General features: G+C 51.1%; 1 protein-coding gene across 10 annotated transcripts in view; it reads right to left on the reverse strand.

Moving 5' to 3' along the window:
* The window catches only part of CAPN15 (calpain 15), a 60,820-nt gene extending 36,965 nt beyond the window's left edge, over nt 1-23,855 (reverse strand). For 2 of the 10 annotated variants that reach the window (XM_074919249.1, XM_074919256.1), the window contains exons 1-2: nt 9,411-9,555; nt 7,129-7,448 (exon numbers count right to left, since the gene is read on the reverse strand). In XM_074919249.1, coding sequence (XP_074775350.1) covers nt 7,129-7,304 — 176 coding nt within the window. In that variant the 5' untranslated portion in view covers nt 7,305-7,448; nt 9,411-9,555. Of the gene's footprint in view, nt 1-6,429; nt 6,502-7,128; nt 7,449-8,365; nt 8,482-9,410; nt 9,557-13,132; nt 13,154-14,927; nt 14,950-17,565; nt 17,753-17,844; nt 18,246-23,782 lie in introns of those variants that run through there. The other 8 variants (XM_074919252.1, XM_074919250.1, XM_074919251.1 and 5 more) reach the window with 8 other exon arrangements.
* Nucleotides 23,856-24,327: the final 472 nt, after the last annotated feature.

The raw sequence follows: 24,327 nt of genomic DNA on the forward strand, positions 1-24,327 counted from the left end.
GTCCACCTTCTCCCCACTCCACAGTTGGGGAATGCTACTGAAGGCCAGGGGGTATGGACACTCTGTCCTTTCCCTGTCAAAAGGTGACAAGAGCCAGCCTCCAGTCTCCCAGCATCTCCTTTTGCTCTAGTCAATCTGCCACGCTCCAAATGCAGGAGCCCAGCTCTGTGTAACTACAAGCCCCAGCATGCAATATCACTCTGAGCACTGGGAGCAGCAGGGTTTGAGCCAGTGTGTCTGGAGACAAAGCTGAGCTCTGTACTGCTCTGGGCAAGGGCAGGCGAGGCCCCTCCAGCTCCCGTCAAGCTGCCGACTTGGCAGCCTTTAAGCACCTGCAGCCCAAACTCTCATCCTCACCCCATGCACTGCCCCAGCGCTCCTGCCGACTGTCCCACCGCCATCCAGAAGGGCTGCGGGCTGCATTCACACTTCACTTCAAGGTTCCTTCTGGTTTGAATGTCCTGCTGCAGCCTCATAAATGCCATCTGTAACACAGGAGCAGCTTCTTTCTCTACAGATCAGTTCTTCACACCTCCTTACAGTGACCTTCAGCACCTACCCCTCGCTGGGATTCAGTGATGCTTGTGGGCACGGATGCTGTGAGATGCACCGGCTGGCATGGGCTGCTGGCTGCAATACTGGTGCCTTGCCAGCGCCAGGCAGAGTGGGAAGGCTGGCAGGAGCGGCAGGGCGAGAAGCACGGGAAGGTACCCAACTCCAACAAAAGCCCAGGGCAATTTGTTGAGGAGAGTGACTGATAAGGCACAGCTACCTGGGTGGGCTGTGGATCCCTGGGCAAGAACAGACCGAGGCAGCCCCAGCTTGCCAAATGCAAACAGCGTCCAGTCACAGCTTATCTCTCCTCTCTGCGCCCCTTGAACAACTGCCCTTCTGTTCGCAGCAGCCCCGCGGGGAGGGGGGGGGGCTGTTTCATCCGAGGGAACAAAGCCTTGCAGAGGGTTCTTTCAGTACACGCTCCCCTCCGTCTCCTCCACACACAAGCACCAGCTGCAGCAGAGATGGGATCAACGCAGGCTTTGAGGGCCATGGCCAGCTTGAGGCAGGTGCTTGCAGCGAGGGGTGGAGGCAGGCAAAGGGAGACTGCAGCTCTGCATGTCTTCCCCTCTCCCTTTCTGAACCACGTTAATCAGAGACCTGAGCCCAGAGACACCAGTGTCAAACTGGTCAGAAAAATACAGCATGTGCCTTTTGCAGCAACCAGTACCTGATAATTTTGAAGGAAAGCAACGAGCTCCGGAATAAATCCAGGAAACAGCTGGCCATGTGGCAGCTTGGAGGGAAAGCAAGCTCCCTGCCCACACTACGGACAGAAAGCAGGAGGCTGTTCCTGCCCTCATCCCCCCTCTGCAAGCCCACAGCAGCAGGACCATGAGGTTAAACCCAACCCATCTTCCTCCAGGACAGACGCTGCACAATGTTAGCTGCATGGGCTTATGGTTTCCACCTTAGCTCTTTCACATGACACTGGGAGAAGAAATAACTCCCCCACTTTCCTACATTTTCTCCTTCCTTGCAGCAGCTCAGCCAGGCTCCTGAGCTTCCTGTTGTCATCATGTCCATCCATCAGCTCCTTCTGGAGAACTGAGACCGCTTCACAGCTCCAGGCTACATGTGTGACACCTCTCGGGGTGGGGCAAGTAATTTGCCATGAAACACTAGACCAAGCTCCTGCCTCTGCAACCAAAAAAAGTCAAGGGAGCAATGCAGAAGGGTTGCTCCAGAAAAAAAACCTCTGCTCTGGCTCCTCTTACTATTTCCTGCTCTTAAAATATTAAAAAACCTCAAATTTTTCACCACCTAGCAATCACTTTCCCACCCACCTCCAACATACCTGCCTCTGGAAGGATGCCTGCTCCAAACAGAGTACCAAGACCCTCCAACCACACAGGGTACAAGAGGCCAGCTTCCTTCACAGCAAAACTGCATCCGCAGGATCTCTTCCCAAAAGAGACGACCACAGCCAAAGAGGGGTGCTAACCTCCTTCATGCAGTGCAGCATCCTGAGAGCACTAAAGCAAAATTCCCCAACACCTGCACTCACAGAAGGACCTAAACCGACTTTCCTGGAGCATGAGTGCTCAGCTACTGCAGTCAGGAGCACCTCAAAAACAAGTAAATATGCTGCTTTCCCTTAAGGTTGGCACTATCAAAGGAACAGGTCTACCGTGCTCTCCATGCTGTAACAGCAACACTCTAGGAACAGGGTTCAGGCATTTCTGTTCAGATTTTAGCCAACCCCGCTGTGTAAGACAAGGACACACACTCCAAATTACTCTCTGCCCTGGCTTTTGCCCTCTCTCTGGAGAGGATAAGCAAGCAGGATAGTTCTCTTACCTGCACTTGTGGGAAAAGGAGATGGGAAAGGTTGAGGGGCAGACAGGGAACAAAGGGAGAGTTTGTTTGGGTACCTACTGAGAACTTCAGTCTCTGCTGCTCTGTCATCCTCCAAGTTCTTCACGGCTCCAGAACTATAAATAGCCTCAATTTAAAAAACTAAGAGGCTTTGTGAGTGAGCAGACTGCTGAAGCAGCCAGCGTGGAAAGCGAATGGGCAGGACTGGAAGCCTCAGGCAGATGAAACAGCACACCACGCTGCTAACTCCCTGGCACTGCACGCTTTCTTGAGCAAGACACTACTCCAGCTGCTGCACGCTTTGGTGAGAACTGGCAAGCAAACAGTTACAAGCCCAATGTTCCCATCAAGCGGGTATCCACGACAACCTGCAGCACTTTACCAAATCCCAGCTCAACTTTGATGCCACAACAACTTCCAGAGGGAGCACAACCCGCACAGGGACGCATCTGCCTCACCGCAGCACCTGGGGAACACAAGCTCTGCTCTGGTGTGATGAACACGCATGTCCTGAATATCAGAGCTGATGCTAGTACCCTTGTGGTTTGGAAGAATGGTCTCTTTCTCCATCTTCATGCCTCCTCTGTGGATACACAGTCAGAGCAGATTTCGGTTATCCCAAGCTTTTCCACAGCCACACATCTCTGTTCTTTGCATGGAGGCCTGGGAGGGGACTTGGACCAGCTGGACCCCACAGATCCCTTCCAAACTCAACCAGTCTGTGATGCATGCAAAGTGCAAAATCAACCCTCTGAGCACACCCAAATCCAAGCAGGCTGCTGATAAAAACCAGGGAACAGCACCCGTCCCAACCCACAGCCCCAGGCCCAGCTCTGTTGGGATAACTGTACTCCAAGGAGCACGGACGGTGCCCACGGAGGCTGTCAGACCTCCTGAGGCTGATGCCTGATCTGAGGTCCAATGACAGAAAAGAGAAGCAGAGAACCCCTGCCAAGTCACCTGATGCTTTACCAGTAGCTTTTCTTCCCAGACATCTCACTTCTCTTCTGGGCCTTGGTTTCCCCAACAAGAAACACATTCTCCAGACACCAGTTCTGCTCACGCTGCATTCGGAGGTGAAGTGCTACAGCATAGGAGGGTGGGAGGAGCTGCACACACAAAATCACGTCCCCCCTCCACAGGGCTCAAGCCACAGGGTTCACAAACACCAAGGTCACGGATGCCTCACTCTGGGTTTCTCTCCAGAAGTGGCACTTCTGGGGAGCAGGGAGGTGGGGTGGTACAGCAAGTGTCCTCCCACCAGCTGCCAACAGAAAAAAAAGCAGGTTTCTTTGCTTTTCTCTAAAATCAGAGGGATTTCTATATTTTTAGCATTAAAAATAAAAAAGAGTCTGTTCCTCCCTCGGCAGTCATTGAGGCCCAGAGGTATTTCATTCTGAAGAGGCTTTTATAGAAAAATACAAAGCCTTTGCAAAACGCCATGGGAAATCCCAGAAAATGCATATTCTCTGGAAAAGTAAGGAGCTCAGAGAGCTTCAGCCAAACCAAGTGGCAGGCAGAGACACTTAAGACTCCGCTGCACAGATCTTGCAACAGTTTCCCCAAAAAACCTCTCCTGAGCAGAGAAAACTCGAGCAGTTCTCAGTTCTCAACAGGACTCTGTTGCTCTTTACAAATCCTGGGGAGTGGTGACTTGGTGAACAGAAACACCACCCAGCAGAAGTTCAGTGCCCTAATTCCCTCCTAACACCTTTCAGATGTGGAAGGAGCCACAATCACTCCCAGCTGCAGCAGAAGCCACCGTGAGCCCCAAACCGTTCAACAGCAGCAGCCACAGCAATGGAGCTACGTCCCACTGCCAGCACCCAGACTTGTGGCACTGCAACTTGCTGCTCTCAGCTTCATGAAGGGTTTGGCACATCAAGAAGCTCAGCCACGATGGTCTGTAGGCTCAGCTGAACACTCACATCCAGCCCAGGCCAAACACCTTTAAGTGTACGAGCAAGAAGGAGCCCAAGGGGCCATGTAACAGCCGGAATTTGTCTGGCTACACAGTTACCAGGGATGTATTTAAAAACATCATCTTTGCCCTAAGTACAGATTTGTGCAGTAAGATCCCTCTAACTGACATGCATCTAACACTTGGTACCTCTACTCTTTAAGTAGCTACGTCCTCCTGCAGCGCTGGGGAAGGCAGAGACATGCTCTTGTTGAAAAGGTGGGACGCTGACACATAGAACAGACTATGCAGCCTGGTCCAAAAGAGACCAGGGACTGAAATCTGGATGTCACAAGTTCACCGCTTCTATAATTAAGGCCCTTTTTCTTCTTCCTCCTGCCCATCTGTCTTCAGCTGACAGGGAACTCCAGACCACCAGTCTCACCCAGGCAGCAGGAGACAATGCAGCCTCCTCCCAGCTTCTAAAATCTTGAAAGCCAAACAGCATGGATTTCTTCCCTTATTCCCACCCCACTGTCAGGGAAGACTCCCCCAATTCTCTCACCAAGTACAGGCTGAAGTCACTCATGAATTACTTGCATCCCTGTTTTCCTGCCAAGGAAGGTCTGTGTTCACCCCTGAGACAGACCAGAGGAGGTTTGGCTCTGTCCTGCTCTAGAGCAGCCAAAGCATTATCAGCCCTGCAGGCCGGGACAGAAAACCAGCAGGAAAAGCAAAGTCTATTCCTGAACTCCTGTCCAGCCTCAAATTGACTCCCCAGTACTCCACTTCCTTCCTGCACTACAGGACTCCAGGGACGAGGACATTCAGAGGCAGCGCTACCTACCCTGACTCGTTCTGTTGACTTACTTAATTTTTAAAAGAAATATATTTATCTGTTCCTCTCTGGAAACCAATCATCTGCTGCTTCTTCACCCTGTTGTTTCACCCGTCTCGTCATGGGAACCGCAGGTACTTTGATGCCTGACAGCCTGGCTGATCTCAGCAGGTCTTTTGAACCCACTTCCATAATCACTGCCTAAAGCGAGTTCTTCCCACGCAATTCACTGCTCAGTGAATCACGGCCAGTGATTTTCCTGTCTCCAGGAACCATGCAGCACTTAGCCAGGATGAGTTCTCTTCTCCCTTTAGTAGAGGAAATACATAATTATCAGAAAAAACACTCTTGTCCTAACAGGACACAGGCTTTATCTGCACTGAGACCGGCAGTTCCTGTTCTTGCCCCAGCATCCGCTCCACCACGAAGGCTGGTTGTTCAGGAAAATTATTTCCACGTGTCAAGATTTCATTTAGTTTCTCAAGCTCCTCCAAGTTACAGACTGCTGGCATACATGAGGCTGCAGAGACACAACCTTTTCAGTGTGCAGTGCCAGCTTTGCACTGGAAGCTCCTAAATCTCAGTGCTGGCTGGGCATGGGCATATCGGGGTATTCATCTGTGAGCTGTCGACACCTTCCCCAACTCTTCAAGGCAACAGAAGAAAAAACAGCAGTCTGGAAGAAATAATCCTGCAGGAAGGACCTAGCTCTGTTCACAGGATCCCTCTAAACTAGAGGGGACAAACCTACACAGCACAGACCATCAAACAGAACTGTGGGCGAGCCACAAAGGTTGGTACACACAGCAATGGATGTGGGGAACTGCACAAAATAGCCTTTTTAAAGGCCTCTTGGGCATTGCTAGGAGCTCAAGTCCACAACTGAGAGCAAAGACAACAGCTAATCAGTTTCACATTGTTACCAGCTCAACAGGGAAACCCAACACAGGGCTACAAAGGAGCAAAGCGTGTGGTTGCTTGCCTCAGAGTCTCCCAGAGTTGTGCACTGTGAAGCACATTCTGGGACTCGCAGCAGCAGAAAGGCAAGAAAACAAGGACTGCATGACAGATGCTACATGACCATCACAGCAAACGCCTCCAGTGGAAAGCCACAACAGCTCAGGGACACTCAGAAGCAAGCAGCTATTCCTAAAAAACTAGCAGCTCCAAACAGACTCAAGCAAGTACAAACACCCAACCAGTCTGGAATCTACACAAAGCAGGCGTTAGGCAAAGGCTTAAATATTACTAGCACAAAACACGGCAGCCTCTGTAGCCAAGCCCCCGGGCAGAGGATTTTTAGATGCTTTTGACATACCTCTCAACCTGTCAGAGACTGAATGCAGGACACCAGCCCTCCGACATGAAGAAAAATTCCTCACTGGAAGTGGCTGATGGGGAAGGGGCAGAGGCAATGACTGAGAGACAAATTTGAGGTGCTGATTTCATCGAGGAGGGATAGAAATTGAGGGTTGGAAACATTGAGCTCTTTTTCAGAGCAATACTGTTTTGGTGAGTTTCATTCCCCTGGATCTGGTATTCAAAAGCATTTCACTGCTTTTGCATGAAAACAGCTTCTCCTGCTCTCTTGGGTTCAGAAACTCTTGCTACTTATTGCCACCCAACCTGGAGTCACAATCCTTCATCTGTGATACCTACAGTGTAGTTGGGAGGTCAGAAAGAAGAGGAGCCACAAGAACATGGCAAACCTGTTAAAGGAACCGAGATCCCGTTCCCAGGCAGCCACCCTCACAATTTAGGTGAGCGAGGAAGAGCTGGGATGGGTCCTGCAGTCTATCCTGCAGGAGACATCAGCAGCCCTGTAAAAAGGACATGGCTTGGCATCACTCAAATGGGTGAAAATTTGGCTCTAGCTTTCACAAGGAATCGAACTGAGCCTCTGAACGGAAGGACCTGACACCCAACAGGATGCAAAGCAACTTATCTCCCAAATGCACCGCCCCGGATTCAAGCTGAGAGGTAAGCAGGTAAGCAGGCTCCTTCCCCTCCTCCTTACCTTCGCACCCGGTGGTGTAAATGCTGGTGCTGCCGCGTTATAAGGGCACTTTCCCAAACAGGGCCACTGTGACTACTCCTATACCAGCTCACGGCTGGGTGCCCCGGGTAGGGTGCGCTACTGAAGCCATGGTCCGACTCCGTCTCTGCGGCCAGCGATGAGGCAGAGCTCCCCATGGTTCCCCCCTACCCAGGCCACGCTGAGATTTATCCTAGGTTAGGTCCAAGCCAGTGGCACGGGCAGTTCGGGTGGAATAGGCGAGGCGCTGCGGCATGGGCTGCTGTAAAGATCCCAACACACTGGAGAAAGGAAGGTCGGTTCTGATCAATAGTTGGAAAAAAAAAAAAAAGAGAAAGGGGAAAAAAAGGAAAGAAAAAGAGAGAAAGATAAGGTATGATTTCAGCAACAACCCTCCAGTTTTAGAAGCTTATTAATGCATGCTCTGACCAGGATCCCCATCCCAGCGCTCACTGGGATGGGAATGGCCATTTCACTGTATCCAGCTTTTGCTGCCTTGAGAAGAGCCCTCCATAGTTAAGCCCCAGGAGTTCCCAGGCAGGGGGTAGCAGCCTGACTGGGGAGGAAAGCACACCAAAGGCCAGAGAAAGCCCTTGCCACCACAGTAAAGCAGCAGAAAAGGGGACAAGCAAGCCTCACTTAGAACTCAAATCAGCAGCCCCTGGGAATCACACACACACAAAGGTTATTCTGAAAGCTCTGGGCTCCAACTGGCACACCAAGTTTTTAGTTACCTCAGCTATGAGGAGTACAGCTTGTATGCAGTGAGGAGATTTTATTTTTCTTTTATGTCAAATAAAATATCCCTCTTTCCCCATTCCCCACTAACACCGCAGTAAGGCTGAAACTGGACTGACTGGGTTTCTGCACCAGTATGTTTTCTGTGACTACTTCACACAGTGCAATTAAATACTTTCAGCTCAAGCCAATTTTTAGCTGATACTACGCATGCCCCTACCCACAGAAGCAGGTTTGGGACATTGACTGTTCTTCCTTTTCTCCCTCTCCTACTTTTTAGAATTCATTCTTTGAGCATCCTCACAGTTAAACTACAGAAACATTTCATGACCTCTAGTATTCAAAGAAGTTTAAACACACACATGTCTCTCCTTAAAGGAAAAAGGCACAGCAATCTGGATGTGTGTCAAGAGGAATGGATCAAGGGAACATTTAACAGAGCAAAAGAAAAGAAACAAGACAGAAGAAAAAATTTACCCACCAGGATTTATAGAGATGAATGAACCATAGAAAGACCTTTGTGAAGAAACTACTTTGTGCCGTACAAAGGCTGAAATGAAGACTCCTAAAATACAGTTTTTCAATCCCAGGATTGATCTAAGGGATCAAGAAAGGCCTTGATAGATAACAGACTCTCAAATGCAGCAACTCAAGAAGCAGGTGCAGTTTTGCTACAAGCTTAATACCAGAATGTGCCTGCATTAGACCACTAGCTGGAGAATGTTAACTGTTCTGTCATGGTCTCATCTCTGTAACCTGCAAAGCCTGGACTAACAAAATAAAACTGAAAAAAAAAAAGCCCAAGAACACAATTTTCCCTGTCTCGATTTCCTCATTTTAATCAGTCTGCCTAACTGCTGTGATCAGCCAACACAGCTCCATGCTTTGCTTTCCGCTACCTGCCCAACAGCAAGATTTCACTGATTTTTGCAGATCCAGCCAAAGTGGATCCTTGGCGCTTCCCCTCTCATTTCCTGCTATTCAAGCAGTTAATTTGTAACAGATCTGAATTTCTAGCTAAATGAAAGCCATGTGATGTGAGGGGACGAATATTTCCAAGTCTCTTCAGCTCAAGTCTAACTGGAGACATCAGTTGCCCCACACCTGCGGTGTCTCTGGCTCTTCTGCCGCATCCCTCGGCGGCTCTCCCGTCCCGAGTGCTGTACGTGCTCCAGCAGCCACCCTGCACGGCGGCAGCAAAGCCACAGGGGATGCAACTAAGAGACCTGCGAGGGGAACAAACCGCCTCTCGCCTCAAGACTTGGGTTCTACCACGAAAAAGTAAAGAAATAAAGGCAAGATGGGTAGAAACACAGTCCTGTACAGTTCACCGCAGGCTGAAACAGAAGGCAGGATGCTCAGTCAGTTAATAACCTTTCTCCCCACCTCCAGCAGAGCTAAACTGACAAATAAAGCAATTCCACAGGCTGGTTTGAGACCACTTCCTCAGCTGACTCTCAAGCTGGAAAAGCAGAGCAACCCTTTGCCTCCTCCTCCTACACACAAAAACGCCAGTTTTAGCTCACCACAGCGGGCGAGAGACATGCCTGCTGCCCGCATTACTGCTGCCTCCCAATGTGTTGCTTGTGTCTTGGCCCGTCCTCCTCTGCCAGGTCTGCCCCAGGGAGTCTGAGCAGGCAGCCCAACGCAAACACTCTGCGGGGAGAGGCGAGGCTGGGAGTCCTGCTTTAAAGTGGTGCAGTAAAGCCCCACAGTGGGTGGAGCTGGGGAGAGGAAGGGATCTATAAATAGGTGGAGGATAACCCAGCTAAGTCGTAGTTATCTCCAAGACTGCCTGGTCTAAGTGGGCTGCTTGGCTGCGAGCGCTGCGTGAAATCGGATTTCTCCAGGCAAAGCAGTAAATCCTTTGCTTCAGGGTCACCCCTCATGCTAGGTGAGAGCAGCCAATGAACAATATTTAGGGGGGAACGTTGGCCCAAGGAAAGAGAGGGCGAACCTGTTCGAAAACAAGAGGAACGGCAGCATTACAGCTCAATGCATGTACGTGCTCGCTATGCTGAGCCAGAAAACGCCTTTGGCCAACACTAAGCAAGAAGCAAAGGTGAGAATGAAAACTACATTCTAGCATGGGAAGGGGTCAGTTATAGAAGCCTACAAAGAAGAAAGCCTCTCTGGAAGCACTCAGCCTTATTCTGAGGAACTTCTCCCACTGGGCAGGGCGATGCCCCAGAAGATGCCCTGCAGGCACATCGCCCGTGCTGAACAGGGGAGGCTTCAGCTGCAGAACAGGGGAGCAAACTGCCAAGAGCTCCTCTGCCTTGGCAGGAGGGAGCGGGAATTTCCTCCTAATTAATAAAGCACTGCTTCCACCTATCTAATCAGGAGAGGAAACAACAATGTGAACAGATTGAAGTGTCTTGAGAAGGGTGGATCTCACTCATGGAAATTAACAGTTAAGCACCTTAGCAAGATGCTGAGTTTGGATTTTGTTTTTTTTGCCCCTTGCAGCTGCAATAATTACTGGGTTTCAACTGACTCTGCTTAACTGCTCCCAAAATAAAACCAGATTTGAGCTATCCACCCCCAAGCCACTTGCACCCACTTACCCTGCTCTGTCGTACGTGATGCAGACCCTTCCTCAAACTGCCCCACCAGCACCCTGAGCAGCAGGCACTTACAGGGAGCTCAGGATGGCAAAGCTTTCCCATGGAGGTTCCTCCTGCTGCCGAGACAGCAGAGCAATCACCCGGTTGCTTCCAGATACACCCTATTCCTCACCACCAGTCAGCAGTGCTTGACCCTTTGGGCCCCAGCTCTTCTGTCACCCAAAGTGAAGTAGGCAGGAAGGGTGGGGAGCTGGGTCTGCCCAACCCCCTTTCCTTCCCTCCAGCTTCAAAGCAGGTTTTGGCTCTGAAGAGAGAAAAAAAAAAAGAAAAAAGGGAACTAGCTCATGTGTTTCAACATATCTGGGAAGTTGTAGGATCAACTTTTCCGAGGATCCTCCTCGGATCAGCCCCAAGCTCTTCCCTTTGACAGGCAGCAGGAAGAAGAGACAGAGGACCCTGGAGCTGCTCCAGCCTGCTGAGGAAACCCGTAAGACAGACTCACCCCAGTTGGTCCCATGTGGAGAAGCCTCTTCCTTGTGAAGGGATATCCCATACATTCCTTCTCTTTCTAATTAATTCATCCATTCAGCAAAAGCCAGCTCAGCTCCTGCCTGAGTTTTCCAACCTCCCTTGCTTCTCAGCCTCCAAGACTCAGGGACAACTTTGTCACTGCGCTAATTCCTCTACTCCCCCAACCTATAAATAAAGTCACCTCTGAGCTACTCCCTTGCCCCAGAGAAGACCCAGGCATGAAAACAGCCACCCTACACACTGGATAGCTCTTGTGCTGAGGCAGCAGCTGGCCCAGGAGAAGGCACACCATCCCTCAAAGCTGTGCCCAGAGGAAGTCACACAGCAGGAGACTTTCTTCTAGGATATTGAAGCTGCAAGTACCAGTCCTTCTCCTCCTTCTGGTGTGCAAACTCCCCTGTCAGGTGGCTGGCTAAGATGAGCTGGGATCTAGTACCACCCTCAACAGCAAAGGAAGAGCTCTATACTCTCACTCCTGTGCAACCTGCTGCTTGCAGGGAGGAAAAAACCGTTCCTGAGGAGCTCTGAATGTCCAGTCCCCACACAGAGCCCTGGCAGGAGCAGCCTCCTCTCAGGGGACTGCAGGATGTGTCTTGCACATCCCAAACACAAAGTAGTTCAGGGCAGATGAGTGCAGCAGGAGGAGTGTGGCTGACTTGGGGCATCAAGCTGGAGGAGACCACTTCATACATCACGGAGACATGGTCAACTCTTGGCCCCCTACCAGTCTGGCCACCACACACAGCAGGAGATCTCCCCATCTACCACCAAGGGAGGCCCATGCTCACAAGGTCCAGGGTAAGCAGGAACAGCGTGAAGGAGTTGGTAAGGCACACAGCACGAGACACGTCTGTGTAAGAAGGTTATAAAGTCGCAGAGGAGGTCAGGCGTAGGATAACTAAAGAAGGATGTAGAGCAGAGGCCTGAGGGTGTGTCATGCCAACCAACCAAAGAAAAGAAGCTCAAGCATTTGTGTGCACAGCAAGTGATACACAGCCGGGCTCCCAGCTCCGTAAGGCAGGGTGGCAGAACCTGAGGATGTGCAAAGCCAAGTACCAGCATCAAGTAGAGCGTGACTTACATTTACCAGGCTGAAATGACCCTGATAAAAGACATAACCCCAGGGTAGGAAAGGTGAAGTATCTCTCTTCTTCCACAAGGCCAGTGGGAAAAGAGCAGGCAAGACATCCACCTCAGACAGAGGCAGTACAGATTGAAATCCAAGATGCTAATCACCAACCCAATGAGAGCTCTACGGCTCAAGTGCAGCAAGAGCTCCTGTCATCACCTGTGGGACTGCTGTTGCAAAGTGGCCAAGCAAACTGGAATGCTCCATGCTGAGCAGGTGTCTTGCACAAAGTTGTTGTCTTGGTGACAAGAAACAAAGTTTTGCTGCTCTTTATTTCTGCCCTCACTTGCCAAGCCAGCACTACAAGGCAGCCTGAGTGCTGCAGTCTTGGCAAGAAATTAAGGTGTGAACAAATTCCAGTTTCGTGCAAAGCTTCTGGCAGGGAGGGGTGGGAAGGTACCTCCAAGGACACACTGAGGCATAGGTATAACAGGAAGGACGGGCCAGCAGTTGGCACACTCAGCTGGAACATAGGATGCTTTTCCAGCCCTCGTGCTCTACCACAAAACTTCCTGTGTGACTCGGGGCATAGTCCTGCGACTCAGAAAGCACTGCCTTACCTCCCAGGGCAAAGAAGTCTTCAGGTTTGCAAGGCACTAGGATGACAGGCAAGTGCACAAGCACCGCAAATGGGAGGAGAAGGGTAATAAACGGAGAGAAGGGTAAAGCAAACCCACCCAAATGTTTGTTATGGGGCTGCAGGGCTGAGAGGTGAGTCAGATGTTCTGATCTCAGAGGAAATCTAGGGGACTGGACACTGTAAATCAGCTATTTTCCACATCACAGTGAGAAGCAAGATTGGTATGCTACTTGCTGAGAAATCATTAGATGAAATCAGCTGCCTGGAAACAGATTGCCAGATGGGCTATTAATAAGGTAACAAGATAATTTAACCTGGAGTTCTAGACCAGCACAGAACAGGACCTCACGCTTCATGCTACACTTTAGCCAAGTCCAGAACAGCAGCACATCTTTCTGGCCACGGACATTAACATGCAAAGGCAAGCTTGAGGATCTTTACCTTCTTTCAGCTGCCTTGAAACTGGTTCTGGCTCAACTTTAACACAGAAGAAACTCATACACAGCAGCTGAGTTGGGCTGAGCTGCATTTAATGCCCAGCACTGACTCTTCGTAAGTATGCAGGCAGAGGAAGAGGTGTCCAAAGCCTGAAGTGAAAGATTGATAGGAAAAGTAGATTTATTGTAGAGCCAGCTTAGCCACAAAGCAACTAGCGTCAAAGTCTGAAAAAAGTTTCCTCTTCTTCCTTGCACAGGACACTATAAACCAGTGATAGATTATCCAGTGAGCTACTGGAAATTTATCACGGTCACTTTGAGAGAGGGGATTATACAGATTTGAAAGGACAATCAACATCTTAATTACAAGCCACCGGGAGAACAAGAGGGAGAAGCAGTCAACAGGAACGTTTCTTCAAGATAAGAGTTAACTTCTAAACCTGTCTCCATTGACAACTGAAGAGCAGGAAGGTCCTTTTCTGAATAAGCATGAAAATGACAACAAAGGCACTGCCCTGAATGTACACATATTTAAAAAAACAAAACAAAACAACCCACAACCAAATCTCTAAAACCCTAGTGCTCTATTAAGTCGATTTACATTGCTTCAATGAAGTTCAACAAGCTGCTTGTATCCTCCAGTTTACTAGCCAATTGTGGCTGACTTCTGAGTGCAGTGTTAACAAAAGTGTGTGTGGGCTGGCATGGTTCAACTCATTAACAACATCGCGGTAATGCCACAGAAAGAAAGACAAGGGGAAGAAACAAAACAAGACAAGCCACAGCATCCAATCTGGGGAAGCTTTACCGGCAGATCTAATTTTCAGATCTTTTCCTCCCTGTGTTTATAATCCTTGTAGCAGAGTCCTGTCATCCTACTCAGCCCACAGACTGCCCCAGCTACAAAACATGCCAGGCTGAAAAATCACCTCGACAGACTGCCTGCTGAGACCAGTTGCATTATAAAAACAGGAAGCTTTTACTTGCCTGCTACCAATATGCTATAGATTTAATAGGAAGTAGAATAAGCGGGGATGCTCTGCAGGAAGAACACACACACGGGACCCTTGCCAGGAAAATGCATCTTAAGTAACACATGTGCTCTTAGTTTCCTCTTTTTTCCAGAAAGGTTTAACTACACTCTGGGTTACCCAGCAGCAATAAAACATTTTTTTTCCCTTTCTCACTTACAGCAGAGTGTTGATTAGTAAACAGCAGATCTTCCTGTCTGAGGCTGTGCCAGCCTGTGCAGAACAGAACTGTTGTTATTGCACATTCACAGCTAGAGATAAACATGAATAAGAGCCACGAATAAGAGCCAGGCACTGGCTCTTCAATACGTTGCTTTATCAGGTTCACCTTGATTCAACTGTTTCTAACAACATCTCTCCCTCCTGAAGGGGCAAGATGGCACAAGTAGCAAGGACAAACATTAAAAAAGAAGTGACAGTAGCGCAAAAAGTGCTCTTCTGTACTCGCTAACATTCACAAACTGTGCAGCTCAGAACTCCACCTGCACTCAAAGCACTCAAAAGCACAACAAGAAAATAAATGGGCCCAACAAAACCAAGCTCCCAGAAAGAAGCAATGGAAAAACAAAGCAGCTTTCAACACATCTCTCAGGACAAATCTGCATCAAGAGCCATGACTGGTGCGGGACATAAAGGTCACAGCGAACCAGGGAAGGAAAAAAATTTGCAAGTCATCTCTCATCTGCAAGACGACACTCTGCAATGGCACAAGTACAATAAACCAGCCCAGGAAAACTGGATACTGGAAGTCAGAGGATGGTTTCTAACCTTTCAAAGAGCAGATCTCTGGACCAGCTGCTCCAGAAGCACTGGGAAAAAAAAGCACAGAGTTAGTTCCAACAATTAGTTCCTGGACAAGTTCATGACCTGCACAAGATGACTGCCATCAGCAGTAGGGAACTGGACTTGATGACCCATGAAGTTCCTCCCAATCACTCAACAAGCTGAATTCGTAGAAGGCCATAGGTGCCCAGGCATAGCACACACACGAGGTCATACCTAAAAGGACATCAGGGATTGTATCTTCAGATCATGCTAAGCTGACAGATAAGCAGATGAAGAGCTGGCCACTGCGGAAGGGAGGGGAAGAATGTTGCAGCAAGAAGTGGAATCTCACAGTCAGTGAAAACCCAGGGCACAGACTTGGAAAGCAGTCTCAGAGACAGGAGATGGAGGAGATGTCCCCTGAGGACACTGTCCCCAGAAACTCCAGCCACAGCTTTAATTCTAACATAGATCAGACAGACAGTAAATATGTGATTCATCCAAGCCACATCCAGCTGCATTCCTTGCTAGAGACAGCTCCCAGCCTCTGCCACACTGCCCTGTCCAGAGTCACAAGGGCTCTTTTCACAGGGGCAGCAGTACCTGCGTGCCTCCTTCTGCCATTTGTATGCAGTTTGGACTTTCCCAGCTTCAATCAAACTCCATGTCCCAATTTCCAACCAACTGGCCTAGATTTAAACCACCATGTCTCTGGCTGTGCCTCAGACAAGCGCAGAGGTAGGATACGCCTGACAGACAACAGTGGCATTTGGCATTTCCATCAGAAACAACCAGGAGATAAAAGCATAAGAATCACCAAGAACTGCACAAGAGGCTTCTGCCTTCTCTGCGAGCACAGGGAACCAGGGGATCACAGGGGAGGTGGGACAGGGAAAGTGAAACCCAGAGGGGGCAAGAAAATATCTCCTCTTCTAGCACAGCTCAGTGTGGTAACCTAATGGAGAAGGATCACATTACTCCTCACCCCCGTCCACCTCCAGATTATACCTGTACTCTGTCCTGGGCCATCCTGAAAAACCCATGAATCTTTCTGCACACCAATGTCATAGCCATGCCATTATTTCTGTTAGAAGATGACATTGTAATTGAAACTCTATGACTGGAATAACACTTGGTACAACTGAAGTGACAGAGATACGACAGGGCCTGACACCACTATGACACTACCCTTTCCTCACCAGAGTAGTTACACTGGCTTACTGTCTCCATCACAAGCAGCTCCTCTTCAGCCACACCAATACAGCTGAAACTGGAGGATGTGTTCAATTACACAATGCCTTAAGCAATATTTGCCCATGAGAGCAGTTATTTGAACAAATATAATGACCACATGAGGAAAATAGTGTACTCTGCAAGGGCTGAAACATAATGCAGATGCTTTGAGTAAGAAGCTGCCTTTGCTACAGCATCCAACATCCCTCCCCGCACAGTGACGGAGCCAGCCTCTTAACCAAGACCAGCTGGCTGCACCCTGAACCCACAGTAACCCACACAGGCAGCTGGAGAGGAGATCATGTTACAAGAGACGCTCTCACATGCTCTGCAATACGTATCCAGCTGCCTCAGTCTCATGCGGTGCTACAGACCCCCAACCTTCCCTCCACCAGGCTCTGCTTGCACCCTGCACGGCAAGGCCAGGCAACAGGAACAAGGGCTCTGCACACCTGCAGTAGCATTCACAAGACACTCCAAGGCTGCATCAAAACTGATCCAAGAGCAGGAATGTTACTTCATCCCTCCCACAGATGAAAGCTAGCCATGGCACACACTGGCCTGGTGACAGTCACCACTCAAAGACCAGAGTGCTCGTGGCCTGGCTTCAGATGGCCCTGAACTGTAAGAGATTCCTGCAGACCTTCTGCTGAGGCTGGACACCAATGTCACACAGAGACTTCAGATAGCCCAGAGGCATCCAGGCAAACCAGATCACCAACACATGGCACGCTAGTGTCCATTTGATGAATTCAAAGCCTTGGCCTGGATAAGGTCACATCAGCCTGGCTCGTCTGAACACAAGGACAACACCATCAGACGCTCCCCCGCAGCAGACACTGCAGCGCATCCTGAAGGTACAACCTCAGACTGGGCTTCCACCAGCTCCTCCCATCTCTGCAGCGCAGATTCTGAATTGCCAAGCTGAAAGCAGCCCAGCCACAGAAGGTATAACACAGTCACCTCTCTGTCCCAGTCCTGGGCTGGGAACTGCCATGGCACTGTGGTTATTGCAGGAAAAACAATGCAGAGTTTCTTAAAATAATTTATTTCCCTACTCCTGCACTCCCTCAAACACAGCCTGGGACAGTCATGCAGTTTCCGCGGCTTAAGATTGTGAAGTCCTAGAAGACTCCACATTTTCTCTTCCACTCTCACAGCTTCTTCTTCAGCATGAGAAAACCAGAGAACGCCTGTATCCCCACCCATAAGAGCACATGGCCTTCACACAGACAGCAAGGAGAACACTCAGCAGAAGGAATCAAAACAGGAAGAAAGACAAGAACGAAAGGCACAGGAGACAAGAAGCGGGGTAACTGTGCTCACAAACCAGAGGAGAAAAGGTCTTTTTCCTTTCAGCCCTTCCCAGCCCAGCACAGAGCCAACTGCAGTCAGAAAAGCCTCTCACCCAACACAGTTTCTGCTCTGCAGGTCCAATGCCCAGTTGGTGTGAAGTCAGCCTGGTGTCCCTGGAATCAAACGGCTGCTGCTGGCATCAGCTGGGCAGCCCAGCTGGAGGAGCATGCTAGATGGTCTCTGCTCAGAGCCGCCAGTAGCACATCAAGCCTGCTAGACAGAGTGGCCGCTGCACCAAGCTGATGAACAGAGAGGAAAGAAAGGCACATAAGAAAAAAACGGCTGCTGAGAGTCCGGGCTGATTAGCATCACACCAGCACATGCAACCAACCTCATATTTTAGGTCACTCAATCAGCATTCACTTGAACTACAGCTCTCAGAAGGATTTGGGCATCCCACGGCATCCAGCTGGCAACGGGATGGAGCTCAGTCCCACCTGGAGACAGGAACCGGTCTGCTTGTTGAAGAACTCAGATTCTTCACTTGTTGTTTCAGGACCTTTGGTGGTGATTTTACAGTTCCATTCCCACCACTGGCCTTACTCTCTCTGACAGCGGCTGCTGCTTAGCATTCTGGTGAGAGCTGTCGTCGTACCAGGTAACGCAACACCTCACCAGCACCGCAGGATCTTAACGATAAGGATTCTGGACAGCTCTCGACAATTAGCAACAGGGCAGGATCTCCCAAGGGGTCTGGATGTGAACGCAGGGATGTCTGGAGGGGCACACTGCCTGAATGTTCAAACACAGAAACAGATGTTAATTACTCCACATGGCCAGGACATCGTTAGCAGTTAACATCCACTGAAAATTCAAAAGTACAAATTCCTCTGATTATGTCAAATGTGCCCATCCCACCCGAGAATGTATGACGTTTGAATACTTGCCTTGGCAAACGTCCCTCCCCCAAGACATTTCCCCTTCCCCCTTCATATTCTCTGCTCTCGAAATTCATACTTTGTGAAAGTGCCGTCTCCTTTGGGACAGGCTTTTACCAGATGGAGGCAACTAGAACCCTTGTCAATAACTGGCTCACCAGCACACTCTCATTTTCTTTATTTTAGATTGGAGATGGAGGAAAAAGACAAATAAGGATTCAATCCAAACAATGTGATCACTGAGCCTCTTTGGGAGCATGTGAGAAGCATGCAAGAGCAACAGACCCAGTTCTGCCCCCCACCACCCTGCCCACTCTCCCCACGCAGTGTGATGCCCCTGCAGTAGGTTATGGTGAATTCACAAAGAGCTCTTCTCTTCCAGCACTCTGCACCACTGAGATTTCCAGGCAGTGGGAAAAAGACAACCTGTGGTGAACACCTGGACACGTGCTGCTAAATGGAATCAAACCAGCAAATGGAGAATGTTATGGAGCAGGCAAGAGGCACCACTTGCAGACCAGTAAAAAGTAAATAAGGGACTGATTATCGTTCAGAAGGACCACCCTGACCCTTTCAGCCCAATGGTCTGTACAGCACTGGCTACATCAGGAACTCCCAGCCCACGGCATCTTCAAGGCGCTCAGACAGCCGAGCCGCTCCCGCTCACTGGAAAGGCTTAAGATTTACGAGAGCTAAAGAGAGAGAGAGACCAACACCAGAGGACAGAGTACCCCCCAAATGCCTACATCAGTCTACGTGACACCACGTCATTTTTCTTGCAGCAGACGTGTTCACATACACATGGGCTAGGAAGAGAAACCGCTTAACACCCAGCAGCTTAAAATAAAGCCCTTTGGCAGTGCTGCAATTTCAAGGACTGCCTGAGCTCTGCCTGCTGGCCTGACCTGAATCTCGCAGGTGGGTGACCAAAATGGACAAGCTGGAGAGCAAGACTTTGACCACCTCCATGCTGCAGCCCCTCTGGAGAGCGGGGCTGCAATGGTGGGGAGGACACAGCCCAGCACACAAAGAGCCTTGTGCCGCATTCCCACGTCCACACACCAGCACAAACATGGGGGAGTTAACTTGCTACCCGGCGAAGCTGTCTGAAAGTTAACTTCTCTCCAAAAATTTTGTCGCGGCAGCAGAAGGACCTTCTGCTCTCAGAGGAACAAAAAACAACGCAGACTGGGAAGCTGCCTGTGATATCCTCAGTCCTCAGTAAACCAAAATCATCTGGGCTAGTGCTGGGAACAAGACACAGAAGGGGAAACTTCAGTGCCACAGGAAGCACCGTGTTAGATGCAGCTGGGCAACATCACTGGAGGAGGATGCCAGCTTTTTCTAAGGTCTTGGTCTCTATTTTACCCACGCAAATGTGTATTGATAACCCTGCAGCTTTGGCAAGTGCTGCTGATCCCAGGACTGGGGCAAGAGGCCAGCTTGGCCTCCCTGACACAGTGCAACCGCCACCCTCCTCTAATGCTGACGCTGTTCAGGCCCACAGCATTTAGTGAGTGCCCTGGCTTTCTACAAAAGGGGCTGCACTGCAGGAACAGAAAAGCTATTTCTTTTTTTATGAACACACATTAGAGTTTACACCACTGGCAAAGTGCAGAGGCATGCATTTGTAGAGGAACCGAGATATGGTTCCAATACTGTTTTTAACGTGCAAGCCTAAAGACTCAGCTTCAGTTTTTAGAAATCAAACTTGATCATCTCAAGCTGGCAAAAATAGCCCCATGTTCCCTCAAGTTATTTTCTTTTCAACTAGGCAGGGTACAGCACAATAGGAAATATCAGCAGTAATGTACTCAACCTCCAGAAACCCAAAGGGCCAATTCTAGCAACCCACGACAGCATTCTAATCCTCCCTGATCTATTTGCTGGAGTTAGACTGAAAATCATGCTGCCCCCAAGCCATTCAGCAAACTCCATGTCCCACTAATTACATCAATATAAATGTATTATCTTGGCTGTCAAAAATCGGCTGTCTGAACAGGACGATGCTCTGCAATGTAAATGCAGGAAAACAATTGCTCTTTCTGCTGGTGACACATTTCTCTGGATCTTATTTCCTTTCCAGGGCTCCCCCTTCTCCCTTCTGCCCAGGCACTAGGGCAGCAGCATTTTTTTCCAGAGCAAGAGGAAATGGCACACAAAAACCCTCCTCATCTTTTAAGCGACCAAACACAAGTAAATTTTTGGGAACATCACTGGTAATTCCTATCAGCCAACCTGAGAGCTGCCAACGCACAGGGAAGGGAGCTGTGAAGGCAAGAGTTAAATTTGTTTCTTGTGCACAGACAACAGCCCTTCTACCTCCTTTGGCTTCCTCAGCTGCCATTGCTAAACGCACGGCAAGTGACAACAGCCCAAATAGCAATGACAGCCCGACAGCAATTCAGTAGTAGCCTGCTCCTCCCTGTCCGGCTAAGTGATGCTGGCCTGGAAAGGGCTGAAGACTCAGGCAGGGTCCAACAGCAACCAGCAAGGTTGAGACAAATGCAGGCAGAACCAGAAGGCTTCTGGGGAGCAGGCAGACAGCATGTCTGACTCTGAAGAGTGGGATTATGACAGAAAATGAGGAGGAAGACAGACTCACCTGTCCCACCCGCATAAGCAGCTTTCCCAAGGCTGCATTGCATATGACCTTTCTCAGAACCCCAAGTTCCAGCAAATTGACTGTTCCCATCTTTTCCCACAGCACTGTGCAGTAAGAGAGAGCCATCTCAGCGGGACACCGGGCTCTGACAGACAAATTTCCAAATCAGCCTCCTCTCTGCCTGCCCCCAGGTCTGACCAGATACCCACAGCCCTTCACTCCAGCTTCTCCGTTTCATAAGGACCCTCACTTGGAGAAATGCCAGAGAAATTGCTCACAGAAAGGGTCAGAATGAACCCAGAAACGAGCAAAAGCCTGGCTTCAGACAAAGCAGGATGATGGAAAGAAAAAAGCATTTCTCCCACTTGCATCTCACCTGAGAGCAGATGATGTCCCCGCCAGCGGAGATCAGCACAGCCGCGTCCGCACACGCCGGCCTGGGGACTGGCCGGGTCTCTCAGTCAACCGCTGCAAACTTGGCAAGCTCCCACAAAACCTTCACGACGGCAGAAAGCAGTGTATTTTCCACAAGATAAAAGCAACTGTGCTCAGCTGGCTGAGGTAACACCAGGGCTCAGGTCATTTCCCTCTGCAAAGCCAGCGGTATTCAGAGAAAAGATAAAGGGTGCCCTGCGGAAGCCCAGGAGAGCGGCGGGGTAAATGGTGCATCTTAGGGCAACCAGGCCCCTCCACAGGGTCACCCAGCCCTTCCGCTACTGTGAGACAGCTCCAAGCCTGGGCAGGACGCCCGGCCTTTTTTATGTGCAACTTTAGCAGTTTTGGTTTGTTTTCCAATATTTATTCCCATTCAAAAGACATTATACCTGGCCCATGCCTGAGCTTCCCTTATGCACCAAGTCATCAGGCTGAAGGAGGCTGCTTTCTTTCCTGCCAAAGCATTATGGCTTAGCAAACACAGCAAGTCACATCAAACCTTCAAAGGCCTCTCCAGCCCTCCAACCCCACCCGGGGAAAGGAGCAATGTTGGGTCTTGCCTTCTGCCTTCAACTGTTAAAAGTCTTGGACACAAACAGAAGCTGATGCAACTTTAAACTAGTTAATATCCCCACGTACATAAAATCAGGGTAATTTGAATCATGCCTGACACATGTTATGCTACCGCAGCTCGTTCCTCAGGCAGTGCTCAGTCCTGCTCTGGTTCACTCATAGGCAGAAGCCAGTCTGTTTGGCAACGAGTCTCAAGAAATGGCCATGCAAAAGCCGCTGGCAGACTCACAGCCTCGCAGGAGGCCGGTCTGCCACTGGGCCACCCTCCCACCACAGGTCTGCTCCAGTTTAAGAAAGGTGGCAGCTCACAGAGTACAACCCTGAAGCACAAGTCCCCACGAGTCCCAAGTGACAATGTGCAAAGTATAGCAAGACCTCCATGTTCAGATCAACAAGGGCTACAGTCTGGGATCTGCAGCCTATCTCCAGCAGCGGTGCTCTGCACCACTCATCTCCACCTCAGCTTTCTCTAAACGCATCTCCTGGTCTCTATTACCTCCTGACTGACCCACGGCAGCGCACCACTGTGTGTGCACGAACACCCCAGGCCACGTACAGTAAGCATTTCCCAGATAACCTTCCATCTGACCATGAAAAACCACCCATCCGCATCCTGGGCCTGAAGGCCTACGGAGCACTGAGCACCAGCTGAGATTTTGATCTGAAAAAACGCTCAGAGGAAATAATATGACATTTCAGATACAATGTGCACTTTATTTGATCTCCACCAACAGTTCACCAGATGATCATCCCAAAACATTGGTTTCTTGATGCTTGGGAGGGAAGGGACATACCCCAGAAGCAGGCACAGGGAGAGGAGAGCTGCTCAGAAAATGGAGAGGCTAGCCGGTGTACAGAGCCTTTTATATCCACTCTAACAGACTTCTGCATCCAGCATCTGGAGGCTGACACTCTTACAACTGCAGCTGAGCTGACGTGCAGTAAAATCCAGGGGTCTTGATGAGGCACCGGGGGCCGAACAGCCTTAGGACGCTTCAAAGACCCAAGCTTGAGTGCCAGCCAACCAATTCTAAAGGGTAAACTCGCGAACGCTTTTGAAACTCTGCACAAAACCCTGCTTAGCCCCCAGCAGATGGGTTTCCAACCTGGAGGTTAGGGTGCAGACCTGAAGGACAGGCGTCCCTGCTTCTCTCGGGGGCTCTGCCGTGGTCCAGCCCCGGCCGGCACTCAGCAGTACCGTGCCCGTTAACTGCCATAAGCGAGGTTTACCTGCCCGAGAGGAGAACCGGGAGGTTCGATCTCCCTGTACCCAGAGCAGAGCGCGCTGCAAGGGCTCGGCGCAGGCAGGTAAGGCATTGCAGTGCAGGGGTTCACCAAGCCGCCCCCACCTCCCCACGGACACTCAAGTCCGTTAAACCCCCCTTCGGGGCGTGTGGCCGGGCTGAGGTACGAGGAGGGTGGCCGCAGCCCTCAGGTCACCTCACAAACCCCACGTAAGGCACCCAAACAGCCGCAGACCCCCGAGGCAGGATTCTCGGCTTGCCCCACCAGCGGGATTCCCACCCCCCCGGTCTCCAGGCCCGGCTCCCGCCCCCCCACCGCCCCCCGGTCAGCCGGGCTCGGGGCCACCGGCAACAGGTGGTGCGGGGCGGCCCGGGGGAGGCCGGGGCCCAGCCGGAGGCTCCAGCCGGGAGAGCGCCAACCCGGCAGCGCTGGTGGGAGCCGCGGCCCGAGGGGCTGCGGCGGGAGGCCCCGGCGGCCCGTTCCCGCCTCCCCCGCGCTCTCGGAGGCCCCCGCCACCCCCCGCCGCTGCTTACCTGAGGATGGAGGCGGCCGCGCTGCTGCTCGCGTCCCACCCCGGCCCCGCACTTTCCCCCGGGCAGAGCAACTTCCACCCCCTCCCTCCCGCCCGCCCGCCGCGGCGCCCGGCCGCTCCGCCGGCGCCTTCCTCCCGCTCCGCCGCCCGCCCGGCCTGCCCCGGAGTCCCTGAGCCCGCCCTTACGCCGCCGCCGTGGCGTAGCGCCCCATCCCGGCCTCCGGGCGCTACGGCGCGGAAACAGCGCAGAGGCCGTCGTGAATAGCACGGGGGGACTACAAGCCCCGAGGGGCGCCGCGCGGAGGAAGCGGAAAGCGGTCGCCGAGCGGGGCGCGCCGGGAGCGGTGGTTCGGGGCCGGGACGCGCCCGGCGGGGTCCCGCGGCGGGGCGAGGGGCCGGCGGGAGCGGGGGGGGGGAGGCGGCGAGGCGCGGCCGGGAGCGGGGCGCCGCGTTGCGGGAGAGGACTGCAACTCCCAGGGTGCTTTGCGGCCGCTGCGGGGAGAGGCCGCCCCCGGCCGGAGGTCGGTACCGAGGGCGGCGCTTCCC

The sequence above is a fragment of the Athene noctua genome, chromosome 15 (assembly GCF_965140245.1).
Source record: "Athene noctua chromosome 15, bAthNoc1.hap1.1, whole genome shotgun sequence".
In the NCBI taxonomy this organism is placed as follows: Eukaryota; Metazoa; Chordata; class Aves; order Strigiformes; family Strigidae; genus Athene; species Athene noctua.